At 52.2% G+C, this 15,265-nt stretch overlaps 1 protein-coding gene across 14 annotated transcripts in view; it reads left to right on the forward strand.

The window, feature by feature from the left end:
• Window positions 1-15,265, forward strand: part of GRIN1 (glutamate ionotropic receptor NMDA type subunit 1) — an 85,726-nt gene that overhangs the window by 49,338 nt on the left and 21,123 nt on the right. For all 14 annotated transcript variants that reach the window (XR_003996776.1, XR_003996779.1, XR_003996778.1 and 11 more), the window contains 9 exons: window positions 1,815-1,936; window positions 6,353-6,527; window positions 7,885-8,029; window positions 8,122-8,205; window positions 9,234-9,369; window positions 10,277-10,404; window positions 10,626-10,790; window positions 12,630-12,748; window positions 13,736-13,848. Coding sequence is in view for 8 of the 14 variants with exons in the window: in XM_030535685.1 (XP_030391545.1) it covers window positions 1,815-1,936; window positions 6,353-6,527; window positions 7,885-8,029; window positions 8,122-8,205; window positions 9,234-9,369; window positions 10,277-10,404; window positions 10,626-10,790; window positions 12,630-12,748; window positions 13,736-13,848 (1,187 nt within the window). In the remaining 6 variants the exon portion in view is untranslated. The remainder of the gene's footprint in view (window positions 1-1,814; window positions 1,937-6,352; window positions 6,528-7,884; window positions 8,030-8,121; window positions 8,206-9,233; window positions 9,370-10,276; window positions 10,405-10,625; window positions 10,791-12,629; window positions 12,749-13,735; window positions 13,849-15,265) is intronic.

Raw genomic sequence — 15,265 nt, forward strand, 5'->3', positions numbered from 1 at the left:
GTCCATTACAGACACTTGGCACCTGGTGAGGCCCCAGCAATGGGCCTGTGAATTTTGGAGGATGGGGTGTTGTCCACGGTGACAGAGAATGGGAGCAGAGGAGACAGAGTAAGGGGCTTCTCTGTGGTAACAGCCTCCTCTGTAGTAACAGGAATCTTCAGAGTTTTCAAACACATAAACAAGACATTTAAAGCCAGAGAAGGCAGGGCTGTCACCCAGCCATCCCAGCCTGGCAGGACTCAGGGCCTCCTGGTCTCACATAATCCCAGCCTATGCATTGTTGATAAGCAGTGACACTGAATTAGGGCTTAATTCTCATGTATACTAATACCAATGTGCACTGTTCTAAAGGGGTTGTCACTGACATCCATTGTGAGGCCCATCACAGGACCCGAGCCATGGAAAGGGGCCTTTGTGGAAACCCGAATCATGCCCTTTGGTAGCGCTTCACATTTCTCAAAGCACGTTGCAGACACTGAGCCCGAACCTGCCAGGTGCTGAACATGCCACGTTCCCTCAGTCCCTAGGAACGTCAGTGAAGCTGAGGGCTCCCAGCTGTTGGAGGACGTGCTCAGCACTTTTCAGGATCAGGGCCAGGAAGTCATCCATCCCCATTCAGAGAGGGGGAAACAGGCATACATGGGTCCAGGCAGCATTTTGACTCCTGCTTGGACCCTATGGCTTTTGGGGACACTGCCGCCGGAACGTGTTGTGTCTGGGAATTAACCCAGCCTGTCAGTCAATCTCCCTCGCTTGCTGCTGTGATGACGTCCTTCCTAGGGGCAAGGCTTTGCAGGCAGTGCAGTGCAGTGCAGTAATGGCAGAATAGCACTTGCACTGGGAGCTCTCCGAGGCAGGGACAGCCTTTTCGCTCCGTGTTTGTCTGGTGCCTACCACAATGGGGGTCTGTGCCCTTGACCAGGGCATGGTGCGATAACGATGATGATGGATGATGAACTGGCAGTGCCCTTGAATGCCGGTCTGGGTTCTATAGGGAAATCACTTCCCTCTTCTGGGTCTGATGTTGGGTGAGTGGGTGGCGGATGAAGTTCTTTTCCGTATTAATGACAGGTAAATTCTGCCTTTCCCCAAACAGATTCTAGTCTCAGTGTAGCTTCTTCCTCCTGTGATTTCAGCCAGGGAGAGTAAAGGGGGAGAGAAAACACACTGAGCACAAGTCCTCCGATTCACAGCCAAAGTCAAACCCACGCACTCAGGGAGCCTCACACCACACTTCTGTACCCTGGATAGTCCTGTTTTAACCACATAGGCACCGCATGGCGCCCTGCCCATGCCCACTGGAAAACCCGAAGAACATTCTCTCTAGAGGCAGAGGTAGACGGCAGGGAATGGGTTTGTCTTCTTGTATTTTTTATCATTTGCAGAAAACCAGGTTCTTTCAGCCCTTGGAGTCCATCTGCATGGGCTGATCACTGCCCACACTGTCACCGGCATTTCCAGAACAGGGTTCCATATCTTCAGTCCCTCTGTCTGCTCCCACTCAGCAAGTGCTCGTGTCACCTTGGGCTGGCTGTGAGTGATGCACATTGCTGGACTAGGGGAGACTTCTCAATCACAGCTAACCCTCTGCCTTTGTGCTCTGGACTGCATCCTGCTCAGGAATCCCAGTCCCACAGGGAGAGGAAAGGACAGAAAGAGGATGGGGAATTCTCTCTGTTGTTGCATGAGGTTTCACTCTGGCCATTCTGCCTCAGCCTGCTGGGTCTGAACCAGAGCAGGGGAGAGGAAGGCAGCTGGTACATGAGGCGATCGCGAGAGACTCATCACTGTCACTTTCTTTTGTCTCTTTTCAGCGAGGATGACGCCGCCACAGTGTACAGATCGGCAGCCATGCTCAATATGACGGGCTCAGGATACGTGTGGCTGGTTGGGGAGAGAGAGATATCTGGCAATGCCCTGCGATACGCCCCTGACGGTACTTACCTCCACTTCTCAGTGCTAATGTTCATTGCATGTGCAGTGGGATCTTGGCCCATCACTAGGACTCCTGGCTTCAGGAGGAGTGCCCAGGGAGGAGACAGTGCTGTGAGCGCTGTCCTGGCTGTCACAGAGCATTCTGAGAAAACAACCAGCTCGCTGTTACTTCCTGTTGTTAACGATGTTACCTCTGATGCACCCCAGAACAGCAATCCCAATGCCACCAAACAAACACAAAAGAAGCAGCAGCAGCAGCAGCAAAACGCCCAGGTGCATTGTCAGTCAAAACATGCACTAACCATGAGCCAGTTAGGATAGCAATAGTCTGAATAAAACATAGTAACAGTCCCAAGAGCAGATACGGAGCAGCAGGCTCTGAGTAGCTGCGCACGCACGCACACACACACGTGTGTGTCCTGTGCTTCTAGGCAGTTTATGCTAGCCTCAGTGGCGCACTGTGACCATCTCTCTCTAGGGTTAGGGTTACAGTCTACTGAGCCCTTTTCGTCATAGGCCTTCAAGGAGGTTGGTGAGAGAACTCCCACAGTCTCTGTTGTCCCTGGGAGCTTAATTTCAGAACAGTTTAGCCTCCTGTCCTGACAGGGGCCTGACTTCCCCTCCCAAGAGATGTTCCTGTAGTGGTGAGTTGGGGGGAACCCTGGCCTGCCCTCTACTCCGGGTTCCAGCCCAGGGACCCTAATGGTAGCAGCTGTTGGCAGCCAACTTTTCACTGCCAGAGATGCTACATTTCCCTGGCCACTTCCTCACAGATCTCCTGCTTCTGCTTTACCTTAGGGCTCCCTTACCAATGGTTTGGGGGTGTCTTCATTAACCAGCCCTTCAGTCGCACTTCCTCTTCTCTGGCTCTCCCCTGCCTGACTGGAGTAAGCCCTTTTTATAGTATCAGCAGGGCCTTAATTAGAGTCAGGTGGTCACATTAACTTAATGGCCTCACCTGACTCTTTGAACGTTAATTGGAGTTAGGTGTTCTCGTTAGTCTGGAGCAGCCCCTGCTCTGGTCACTCAGGAAACAGAAAACTGCTTATCAGATGCCCAGTATCTCTCCCTTCTACTACTCTGCTGTACCCAACTTGCCTCGGTCTATCACACTGGCCGGAGACACCAGGTGATCCCGGGGCCATAGGTGATACCTCTGATGCAGCACAAAAGGTGGATGCTGTTGCTGTGGCACAACTTCCACAACTGGCCACTTGACATCATATGCACAAAGAGCATTCTCTTCCCTATCTGTTCCCGTTCAGTAGGCAGTACATCTCAGTGGTTAACAATGAATTCTCACTGTGGTAAACTCGCCACACTTTGTACCCTGAAGCTTCCAAGATCATGCCACAAGTATTGAAAATGCTTCCAGACCCTCCCCTAACATATATTCCTTGTCCAGGATAGAACACATGGAGTCTTACATAGATACTCTTGTTGAAACTCACATGTTTCCTAGACACATCAGTTAGCTTCGAGGATGGCAGAGGAGTGGGATGATCCTTTTTCATCAGCACAGACAACTTAGTTCTCATAGTTTGACTGAAGAGCCAATAGAACAGGGTTTCTCCAATACGTTCATGGATGTACTCCAAATATCATATAAAGCACAACTTAATGCAACAGGGAAGGAGGTATTTTGACATTCCTTCAGTATGTGAAGTATGTGCTTTCCCAGAGTCTCATGCAGTCTCTCCACTATTCTATTGCTTAGGTATGGGACACAGCAGATTTATAATGTACCATACCAATACTCATCAGAAAGACCTCAAATTCTCTGGATACAAAAGGTGTCCAATTATCTGAAAGAAAGCACTCTGGTAGACCAAACGTAGCGAATGACGTGGTTAGGCAAGAAATGAGCTCCTCTGAGATGCCTTGTGAAATTATGAATGCAATGGGGCAAAGTAATAGTATATAACGGTCAACAGCGTGTAGCCATGCAGTGCAACTGAGGGGCCAGTAATATCCACTGCAATTGTCTGCCATGATCTGTCTACAACTAACAGTTTCAAAGGTGCCAGAGGAACAATAGTTCTATCCATGTCACTCAAGGTCTGAGGGCAGCCCTGGCCACCGAGCATAACTCCGCAGAAGTTCCTTCATCTTTGATAATCCCCAAATGTCCTTCATGAGCCATATCCAGGATTGCTTGTCACAACACTGCAGGGATGATCACTCTCTGTATAAGATATATTGAGTAGCACATGTCTTCACCGGGAGCTCAGAATGAATTTTGTAGAATGTAGACAAGTTGTGTTAAGGACTGGGTCTGGCCAACCTCCCTTACAGCACATATCACCTTGCACAGTTCAGCATCTTGAAGATGGCATCAGCGGTCCTCCCTGAGTCTGTTGACATCTCTTTCAGTCAACAACATACAGTATGTGCATACGAGAGTGTCAAACCAGCAGAATTTCTCGAAAGAGCATGGGCAAGAATATTACATTTCCCTTTAAGATGTACCAAATCCAAGTCATACTGCTGCAGCTGTATAACCCACCACTGCAGCCTCACATGCAGTAGATCAATTGCCTTATGACAGAGGCCTGGAATAGGCTAATGATCAGTTTCAAAGGTGAAATGTCTTCTCACTGCGTAAACCTTGAAGCATATAATAGCAAAAACCATTGCCAAGAGCCAGAGCTCAGTCTGGGAATAGTTTGCGTCTGTTGGGGTGAGAGTATGGGATGCCATCCCTCCTAGAGCAGAAGTATGCCCAGATGCTGATTGAATGCACCAGTTTGAACCACTTTGGGCTTCCATAGATTAAAATAAGCACGGGGTTGGATCCGACAGAGGGCTTGAAACAGGGTTTTAAAATCCTGCTTTCCTTCTGCGGTCCAAACCTACTGTCCCTGGCCCCGGGTTAAATCTCCCAGCGGCTTGGCAAGGTACTGAAACGGGCAAAGCATGGCCACCTGTGCATTAAGCTAGGCCAAGGAACAAACCTCAGCCGCTGGGATCAGCAGGTAATGGTAACAGAGCAACAGCTTGCAGCCATTCAGTGTCACTTTCATACCACGGGCTGGCAGAGAATGCCCTAGAAACCCTGAGCGCCGTCATGCCCTAGGAACTTGACAGTATTTTTTGCAAAACTGCACTTGGCCTCGTTCAACTTTATGTCAGCTAGTTGCAGTTAGGTAGCACCTGGGCCAGAATAGAAGTATGCTCAGGAAGAGTTTTAGCAAAGATGAGACTGTCCTCCTAACAGCAACATGCACCCTGGAGCTGAGATACCACTCTCTGAAATTCTTCAGGAGCAGAGACTAAGCCAAAAGGGAATCGTTTTGCAAAAAATGATGTGGCTGTGAATGGGTGACAGGGGATGAATCACTTGGTGATTCCCTGTTCTGTTCATTCCCTCTGGGGCACCTGGTTCTGGCCACTGTTGGAAGACAGGATACTGGGCTAGAAGGACCATTGGTTTAACCCAGGATGACCATTCTTATAAAGCCACAGCTCGCAGAGGTTTCCAAAAGGCCTTCATAGTGTCCATAAAGCATCCAAGAAGCCTGTTTCTCTGTAAAAAAGAAAAGAGGAGATGGATTAGAAAAACAGTCCCAGGCAGGAGGAACTCGGGACTCAGGATAAAATCTTGAAAGTATGTTCTTTCTCAAAGGTCATGTGTGACGTTGCAAACATCCAAATAATTTTAGGGCCAGATCCCCATTTATGCCAGCCTCAGTTTCAGAGACCTCGTGGGGAAGAGCAGCCTTTTGCTAAGCCCCTCTCTTTCCCAAATGAGGATTGGCTAAAGCAACCTCATATAGTGTCTGACTGCATCCTGAGAGCATGTTGCAATAGCAGCAGTGCAGTGCGTTCAGCACTTTGCAGGAGGGGAGTCAGCTAAAAGAACACTGAGGATGGGGAAGCTAATTCACTGGGATTATAGTTGCTTTGTGTTGCAGTCAGTCTAACTGCAGCATTGAGTTCAAATTGTCGCTAACCAAGCTTATTTCTCTGACTGCTTCCAGGGAACAACAACAGCCTTAGTGGATATCATTCCCCCTTGCCCAGAGCAAACACCTACTCCAGTTCTGCCAGTAATGCCTCTTGGGTTTCAATTTCAGTGCTGGATCTTCTGCATGCATTGTCTACTCCTACTGCTGCCTGGCTGCTGTGTGCTCCCCATAACACAGAGCAAAGTAGCAAAGTGCCCTCCTACAGAAGGAAGCTGGCAATCAAGTAGCCCCAGCTTGAGCCTAACTCCTGCCATCCTTAGCACCAAGGTTTGTAGGGAGCGGGTCCCCCACAGTCCAGAGTTCATTGGCCTCTTGGTGGAGCTCTGCTAGCTGAAGGCCAGGAGCAGGGGATCCATGGATCTTAGTCCAGTGCTGGCGAGAAGCACCTGCAGGGAGGTCATGTCTGCCTGGGGTTCTCTGACCGGTGCCATGCTCTCTGTTTGCTCCAGGGGTGATTGGTTTGCAGCTCATTAACGGGAAGAACGAGTCAGCTCACATCAGCGATGCTGTCGCAGTGGTAGCTCAGGCAGTGCATGACTTATTCGAGAAGGAGAATATCACAGACCCCCCAAGAGGCTGCGTTGGGAACACCAACATCTGGAAGACTGGCCCTCTTTTCAAGAGGTACCTGGGCACGTGGGTTCCCCCCCCCCCACATTTGGTTATTTATTACCAATTGTTACTTTGGATAGGAACTGGATTATGAGTTCCCCAAATTCCCCATATGTTTGAAGAGGCAGTGTAACCTAGTGGTTGGAGCACATGACTAGGCATCAGCCTCCCTAAGTTCTCATGCTAATCCTGCTGGTGAATTAATCCACTGAGGAGACAGGGAAGGGGATTTGAATTGATACTTAATTTTTAAATTTTTTTTTAAATCTTCATGATTTCGTCACTCAGGATGGAAAGTAAATCTGTGCAGAATAATTAAGAGCAACAGCGATCACTGCAGGAAACTGCAGGGAATGTGCACAACCACTGCTATTCCAATCAGCTATTTTCAGATGATCATTTTCCAAGAAATTCACTTTCCATTTGGTGAATACAGAAAATCCATTTGCGAAGTCTAAGCACTGTCCTGTCAGTTTTTGCACTATTAGGGAATGAAACAAATAGAAGCATAATCTTGTTCATGGTATAAAAAAAATGCCAGCAACTTTTTATTTAATTTTGTACTGGCCTACAGCACAATAGCATGTCAGCTTGAGACATCACATGGTACTAGACCCCACTGAGGAGTGGTGAATAGAATTGGGGAAAGGTTTTCATTTAGAAAATGTAAGAGTTTTAGAAAATTGTGCCCTGTGCATGCAAAGTAGCTTTGTTCATAAAATCTGTAGCTTTACGTTTTAGATGGTCATTTGATCTGGGAGGCTGTAGGCGTGCTCTTTGGTGCTGGGGCACTTGGGAGATCTGAGGCTGAGTTGCTCTGTGGGATGGGATCTGGGTGTCCTGGAGCTCAGTTGCTCTGCAGGATCTCATCTTGGTGAGACTCACTCCTGCTTGGGGGAAGAAGTGAATTTGTAGCCTCTTTCTCTTGATATTCATTCAGTGCCCAGTGTCCCATGCTAGCTCACATGGTCTGATTCGTTTCGATCTGTTGTGCCTTGTGCAGGAGGTCAGACTAGATGATCAGATTGGTCCCTTCTGACCTATGAGTCTATGAGTCTATGAGTCTGCTCCCCTGATCAGTTCATAGAGTAAAACCTGCTGAGCTCAGGGCTCCATAAGGTTTGAAAACTCAGCGGTAGTTCCTGGGCTCATTGCAAGCTTCTAGGGCCTCTCTAGTCTAGGGAAAACAGATCCACAACTTTTATCTCATTGGCTAAAGAAGAGTCCGATCCCCTAGCTACCACATCTCTTCCCCAGATAGCCAGGCTGCCCTCTCACTGAGCTCTCATCCGCCCTGCTCCCCTGTGTTCTGGGACGGGAGCAGATGAAGAAACTTGTACTGGGACCTAACCGGAGGTCTTCTTTGTAGAGTGTTGATGTCGTGCAAGTACACTGAGGGCGTGACCGGGAGAGTGGAGTTCAATGAAGACGGGGACCGGAAATTCGCCAATTACAGCATCATGAACCTGCAGAACCGGAAACTGGTCCAAATTGGGGTTTACAATGGCAGCCACGTACGTATGTTCCTCCATGGGAGCCGCGGCTGGAGGTGCAGAGCCTGCACCAGGCAGCTGATGTCTCTCTCTCCTCTCGATGACACTCGCAGGTCCTTCCCAATGACCGGAAGATCATCTGGCCTGGGGGAGAGACAGAGAAACCTGCGGGCTATCAGATGTCAACCAAATTGAAGGTACCAGCAAATGTCTCAGCTGGGCGAGATGGAGCCACTGGTAGCTCATCTCACGTACAGGGCTGCCAGGGGCGGGGGGGGGCAAGTGGGGCAATTTGCCCCAGGCCCTGCAGGGGCCCCCATGAGAATACAGTATTCTATAGTATTGCAATTTTTTTTTATGGAAGGGGCCCCCAAAATTGCTTTGCCCCAGGCACCCTGAATCCTCTGGGATGCCCTGCTCATGTATCTCCTGGCCTTGGGGCAGGACTGGTCTCAGTTACACTAAAAAGCCTCTTTATGCTGAGCCAGCAGCGCCAAGGGGCTGTACCGTGGGAGTGCGTGAAGTTACACGAAAGCACGTCTATGCTCTGACAAACTGCGCCCTGGCAGAGCAGCGCTCAGGGGCTTGTGAATGAGGGGCAGGCCCAGACTCATTCAGGGTTGTGTTGTTTGTTTGTAAATGGGGCCCTGGCCCGGTTCCTAGGTCAGAGCTAAAGGAGCTTTGTTGTAGCTTAAGCTGGTGTGACCTACTGGACAGAGCACTGGCCTGGGATGCAGGAGACCTGGGTGCTCTTTCTGCTTCTGTCACTGGCCTGTTGGTGACTCTGAATAAGTTACTTTGCCTCCTTCTATGCCTCAGTTTCCCATGTGTAAAACAGGGGTAAGGCTATTAGCCTCATTTGTAAAGTGCTTTGAAATCCACGCAGGAGAAGTGCTGTGGGAGAGCTGGGTGGGGGGAGGATTATTACTATTATCATTATGCATTTGAAGAAGCCTTCCCTCTGTGATCTCTGACCCCTTCCCTCTGTGATCTCTGACCCCTTCCTGCCCTTACTTTCAGAGCCCTGCTCTCCTGGCTGAACCTTGCTTTAGGGAAGGTGATGCATTTATTGGTGATGGGCACCGTGGGAGCTAGACTGAGTAGTCCAGACAGTTTGTGTTTTGCTGGGGCCTGGTGTGTGTCCCACACCCGCTTGGGGGAATGAGAAGGCCCCTGTCACAGGCTCAGTCTCTGAGGCAAACGGGCATTTCTGCTTCCTCCACAGATTGTGACAATTCACCAAGAGCCTTTTGTGTACGTGAAAGCAACACAAGCTGATGGAACATGTAAGGAAGAAATTACCATCAATGGAGACCCCGTGAAAAAGGTCTTTTGCACTGGACCCAATGAGACCATCCCAGGTAACTGTTCTTCCAGTGAGTGAACACGCAGCAGCAACTCACATCAAAAAAGTGAGGGAGCCCAATCCTGCTCTGTGCTCTGCAAACCGTTAAAGGGAGCAGCCCACTGGAAAAATATCTGAGCACCTGGGCTGGCCAGAGAACACCCCAGTCAGCTCCTCTCTATTGCCATGTGAGTGCTAGGAATCTCAGACGCCCCAGCACAGAGAGATGCAGCCCCCATGCAGGTCTCTCCTCTCTTCTTCTCCTTTCTTCCCTTCTCTCTGACTCTCCTCGTGCCTTTCTCTCCCTTACTCACTGTCTCCTTCCTTTGTTCCCTTTCTTTTTGTCTCTTCCCCCATCCCATAGTAAAATCTCCCCTGGCAGTAAATTCCAATGGGGGAAGTTACTTTGCCTTCCTAAATTCCTTGAGATGAAGACTGTGTTCTCCTTCATTTCCTACCCTGAATTGTTGAGCAGTGTTTCTGTGGGCTGTTAAACATCCACTGCATTCCACCGCAGTGGTGAATGCATTTCAGTGGCATTGGCAGGTCTCCTGTATAGCTAATAGGGTATTAACCTTGCTAATTCACTGCACACATAAATCGCAATTAAAACATATCTGGGTGTTTCTCATTTCTGAGTACAGGGTTGCAGTGAGGTCTCATTGCTGTGACTTCTTCATGCTGGCAAAATACATGGCAGAATGTTTACTGGAGCACTTGGAACTATTCCCACACTATTCCCCATGGCACCGGGCGGATGCTTTCTCTTTGCTGTTAGCAAACTTGTTCGTTAGCTCACTAATTCGCACCCAGTCCTTCGCATGGGCTCACTAGGTTCTGCTGGCTTAGGCAGTGATATGCTGGATTCTCTGCAATCTTTGTGGTGCTGCATAACAGTCCCTCATCCCTGCTCCCCTCTGCAGGCCGCCCCACTGTGGCACTGTGCTGCTATGGCTTCTGCATCGACCTGCTGATCAGACTTGCAGGGGTGATGAATTTCACCTACGAAGTTCACCTGGTTGCTGATGGTAAATTTGGCACACAGGAGCGGGTGAGTTTGGACCTGTCCCTTTGCCCTGTGTTGACGCAGGAGAAATGTATATGGGCAGCTGTCGGCAGCAGCTGGGGTTCCTGTGAGGAGCCTGAGGCAAAGCCCCCCTCTCTCTCTGCGCTGGGTGGGAGAGGTTGAATGGGCTTATGCTGTCTGTGGAGGTGGTGGCACCTCGGGGTCAGCAGCAGAGCGGGGCTGACCCTCGCTGCCGGCTCTTGCAGGTCAATAACAGCAATAAGAAGGAGTGGAACGGGATGATGGGGGAGCTCCTGAGCGGCCAGGCAGACATGATCGTGGCGCCCCTCACCATCAACAATGAGCGTGCGCAGTACATCGAATTCTCCAAGCCCTTCAAGTACCAGGGGCTCACCATCCTGGTGAAGAAGGTAAGGGCCGGTGCAGCTAGTGCCAGCAGATATGCCCCTCGGAGACAGGCCAAGACGGACGGTGGGTTCCCTCCCCGCACCCAGGCAGCCCCAGCTAATGAGTGACTCTGGACAAAAACTCCACCTCAGTCCCGCTTCTCTTCCTGCCCATCTGTCCCTGCCCGAGGCTGCTTCCTCCCCATCCAAGGCCCCACGGCCTGCATCCCAGAATCCTCTCCTGCTCCTGAGTCCATCCCATATTACTGGGCAGGCTGCAATCATTGTACACCAACCCTGCATTTTATACTGGGTCCTTGGCCCCGTGGCTCCAGCTCCACAGGGCAGTGAGACCCCCTCCTGGAGCCTTGCCCTCAGTGCTGTTGGTTGGTCCAGGGGGTGGGACTGACTCTCCTCTGCTGTCCTTCTCCCAGTTTTAAGCACTACCTGGAGACCTTCCCCACTGGCAGTTTTCATTACACTCACTCTGGGCCCCATCGTTAGAACCCGTCCCCTCCCAGCACTCCCTGCTCCCTGTATTTGCTGGAGTGTGAGGTGCATGCTTTGGCTGTCTCGCTGGGCTTTACCGGTGAGTTATTAGCACCAGGGGACAGCGCCTTGGGCACTGGGTGGGGTCACTTACTGCTAAGCAATGAATGAATATAAGGGTTGGCAATACTAGCATTGCCACCGGCCTGTTCAGCCTCCTTCCCTCTCTAGGGTTGCCAAATTTCTAATTGCACAAAACCGAACGCCTTTCCCTGAGGCCCCGCCCCCGCTCACTACGTTCCCCGTCCCTCGGTGGCTCATTCACCCTCACTCATTTTCACTGGCCTGGGACAGGGGGTTGGGGTATGGGAGTGGGGTGAGGGCTCTAACTGGGAGTGCGGGCTCCGGGGTGGGGCCAGAAATTAGGGGTTCAGGGTAAGGGAGGGGGATTGGGGCTAGGGGTTTGGCTGAAGGATTTGGAGTGCAGGAGGGGGCTGCAGATTGAGGCAGGGGGTTGGGCTGTGGGAGGGGGTGAGGGCTCTGCTCTGGGGCTGCAGGCTCTGGGGTGGGGCCAGGGATGAGGGGGTTGGGGTTCAGGAGGGGGCTACAGGCTGGGGGGTGGGGCTGAGGGATTTGGAGTGTGGGAGGGGACTGCAGGCTGAGGCAGAGGCTTGGGGTGCAGGAGGGGTGAGGGCTCTGGGGTGGAGGTGCAGGCTCTGGGGTGGGGTCAGGGATGAGCGGTTTGGGGTGCAGGAGTGGGCACTGGGTTTGCGGGGGCTCAGGGCTGGTCTGGGGGTTGTAGCACAGGGTTACCTTGGGTGGTTCCCGGTCAGTGGCGCAGCAGGGCTAAGGCAGTCTCCTTGCTTGTCCTGGGGCACCGCGCTGCACCCCAGAAGCAGACAGCAGGTCCGTCTCCTGGGTGGGGGGTCAGGAGTCTCCACACTTTGCTCTCACCTGCAGGCACTGCCCCTCAGCTCCCATTGGCCCATTCCCTGCTCTCCTGTGATGGCACCAGGGGAAAGCAAAGTTTCCAACTGCTTTGCACAAACACGATCTTTGAATCCTCTCTTTTAAGAAGGAAACGAACCCTCGCAGGCTGGAGAATGGACATGGCCCCTGGACTCTCTTTACTGGGTGGAGGCTAAACCTCCCTTGGAGGCTGAATGAAAGTAAAGCATCTCTGGAACCTTCCCTTTAAAGCAGGGACTACAAGCCCTCACCTGCAGGAACAGGTCAAGCCTTGGGACTATCCAAAGCAGAGGACGGGGAGGGAGGCAGGGCTGGATGCAGGGGGCTGGCAGAGGGATTTGGTTTCCGAAATGACTCTTTTCAGTCAGGTGCCAGTGCTCCTTTCCTCTCCTCCCTCTGTGCTAGGAAATCCCCCGCAGCACCCTCGATTCATTCATGCAGCCTTTCCAGAGCACACTGTGGCTGCTGGTGGGACTTTCAGTGCATGTGGTGGCCGTGATGTTATATCTCTTAGACCGGTTCAGGTAACTGACCTTTGGGTGAGGGTGAGGGTGGGAGTGCAGTGGGGGGGGGAGGGAAGCACTTAGGACAGGGTGGGGAGGGGACAGGGAGGAGACTCGTGTGAGAGCTCTAGCTGGGTTACTGACACACGCTCTACACGGGCTCCCTCGAGGCCTGTTGGCGAGCGCTAGCTCCGCTACCGCTGCAGCGTCAGCTCTGGGGAACGTCTTACCAAGGCTCTGTGGACTGCACTGGCTCCTGAGTGGCTCTGAGTGCCATGGATCCAGTGTGAATGGCTCCTGGACACATGGGAGCATGACTCTTGGCCTAGTGACAGTCTAGAGGCCCAGCTACTAGCCCCTAGAGTTAAACCCAGGGGGTTCAGGCCAGAGCAGATTCGGTGGACTCTGGAATTTGCTTCCCTCATTTCCCAAAGAGGCTACGTGTCCAGCCCTTCATGCAGCGTGATGCCCACCTCTCCAGGCAGCCCCATACCTGTGGGCACCAAGATCTCATACAACTGATGTGGGAGCCGAGTCCATTCATACCTTGCAAGTGGGCAATGGGCTGTGAGCCAATTATGATTTTTAGAATTTTCTCTTCATGGGCCCAGAGGCTGGAGACGTAGCAGCATGAATGGCTAAATCAGATCAGTGCAGACATGCATGTGATGGGAGCCCCACTGCTCTGGGGGAAGCTCTAGAGAGCAGGGGGTGGCTGCAGAAATGGGACAAGTCCACACTGAGCAGATGCCCCCGGCAGTGGGACACCAATGGACAGGAGTGGGAAGAACTACCTGTGCAGGGAAGGCCAGGGAAGCAGGAGGTGGTTGTGTGACGTTGCAGGAGGAGGTTGTGGTCCGTGGGGCACAGTCATGTGGGGCTGGAGATGCCAAAGGCAGCTTCAGGGTGTGGCCCCGATGTGGGAGCGTAGGGAATGGGACGTGCTGGGCAGCACTGGGGGTGCCTGGGGCGGTGTGCGCCAGCAAAGCGGTTGGCCCTGTTTTTCAGCCCCTTTGGCCGGTTCAAAGTTAACAGTGAGGAAGAGGAGGAAGATGCACTGACCCTCTCCTCAGCCATGTGGTTCTCTTGGGGAGTGCTGCTGAACTCTGGGATCGGAGAAGGTAAGATCTGCTTGAGCTCAATACGAGTTATTTCTGGGAACCTCAATGGGCTGCCGTATACGGGAGATGAGACTAGATGATCCCTTCTCGCTTTAAATACTGCAAACTGAGAAGGCATTAGCACACATCCGGGCCCTCAGAGTAGCAGACCCAGTTGCTTCATTTCAGATCTGAGGAAGACACCAGTCCAATATACTGGGGGAGCTTCATATCCATCTTCCCCTCTTTCGGAGGGGCAGCACCAAGTCCTCCCTGGGTGTGTCCTCCTGTCTGCTCCTGGCCCCACTGCTGAGCCCCCCTCAGGTAGGGGCCCCCTGCTAGGTCCAGGCTGGGAGCTCTGTGACCTCCTTGAGTTAAGCCATATCAATGGGCAGCCACCCTGGAGCAGCTGTAGCTGAGCTGATGAACTGTTCTGACCAGCAGCAGCTCTCATGAGCTCTTCGAGTCCCTTCGTAGGGCTCCCAGAGGGACAGGAGGAGGCAGACAGCTCCCAGACCAGCCAGGTCCCTGCTCACATGCTGCTGTCTGCTGCAATACACTGGTCCTGAGGGCTCGATACTCACCTGTGGGGAGCACTGGGGCTTTCAAAGGAGCTCTCTTGAGCTCAGACCTTTCCCAAGCAGGGCTAGTGCTCCCTGCATGCTGGCCAGCTGAGGAGAGAGGGAGCCAGGGAGGTGAGAGGTCCTGAGCAGCCCAGCCTGTGACGTGCACAGGAGAGCCGTGTATGTCCCAGGGGACGAGCTGTCCAGGAGGGCAGCCTGGCCGCGCTGCATCGTTCCCTACAATGAAACATGCAGGAGAAGGGCAGGGGAAGCTCTCACATGGGAGGCTGATAATCCCATAAAGGCTCAGGGCTCCCATGTGTAGCGTGCACAGGGTCTCTCCATCTCACTGTCTGGCAGGAGCCCAGCAGGCAGGTCACCCAGTAGAGTGAGAGGTGTTACCTTCTTCAGTGGAAGCTCAGGTGGGATTAGATCGACCCAATGTCCGGGCCAAATGTCAGCTTTGGTTATGACGGATAGTCTGTCAATGGCTATTAGCCAAGATGGTCAGGGATGCAACCCCATGCTCTGGGTGGCCCTAAATCTCTGAGTGCCGGAAGCTGGGAATGGATGACATGGGATGATTGCCTGTGCTGTTCACTCCCTCTGGAGCAGCTGGCATTGGCCACTGTCAGAAGACAGGACTGGGCTAGGTGGACCTTTGGTCTGATCCAGTCTGGCCATTCTTATGTTCTTACCGTCATTGAATTCTGGCCTAACATGCCCGCTCCTAGTACAAAAACATGCCAGGGGATCGTCAGTGACTGTGGATGGTGAGGACATGGCACTGCTGACTCAGAAGGACAAGTGTCCCTGCTGAAGACACATCTCCTCTGCCTACAGCACCCACTGTTCCTTGGTGCCTCTCACTCAAG

The sequence above is a fragment of the Gopherus evgoodei genome, chromosome 16 (genome assembly GCF_007399415.2).
Source record: "Gopherus evgoodei ecotype Sinaloan lineage chromosome 16, rGopEvg1_v1.p, whole genome shotgun sequence".
Classification (NCBI taxonomy): Eukaryota; Metazoa; Chordata; order Testudines; family Testudinidae; genus Gopherus; species Gopherus evgoodei.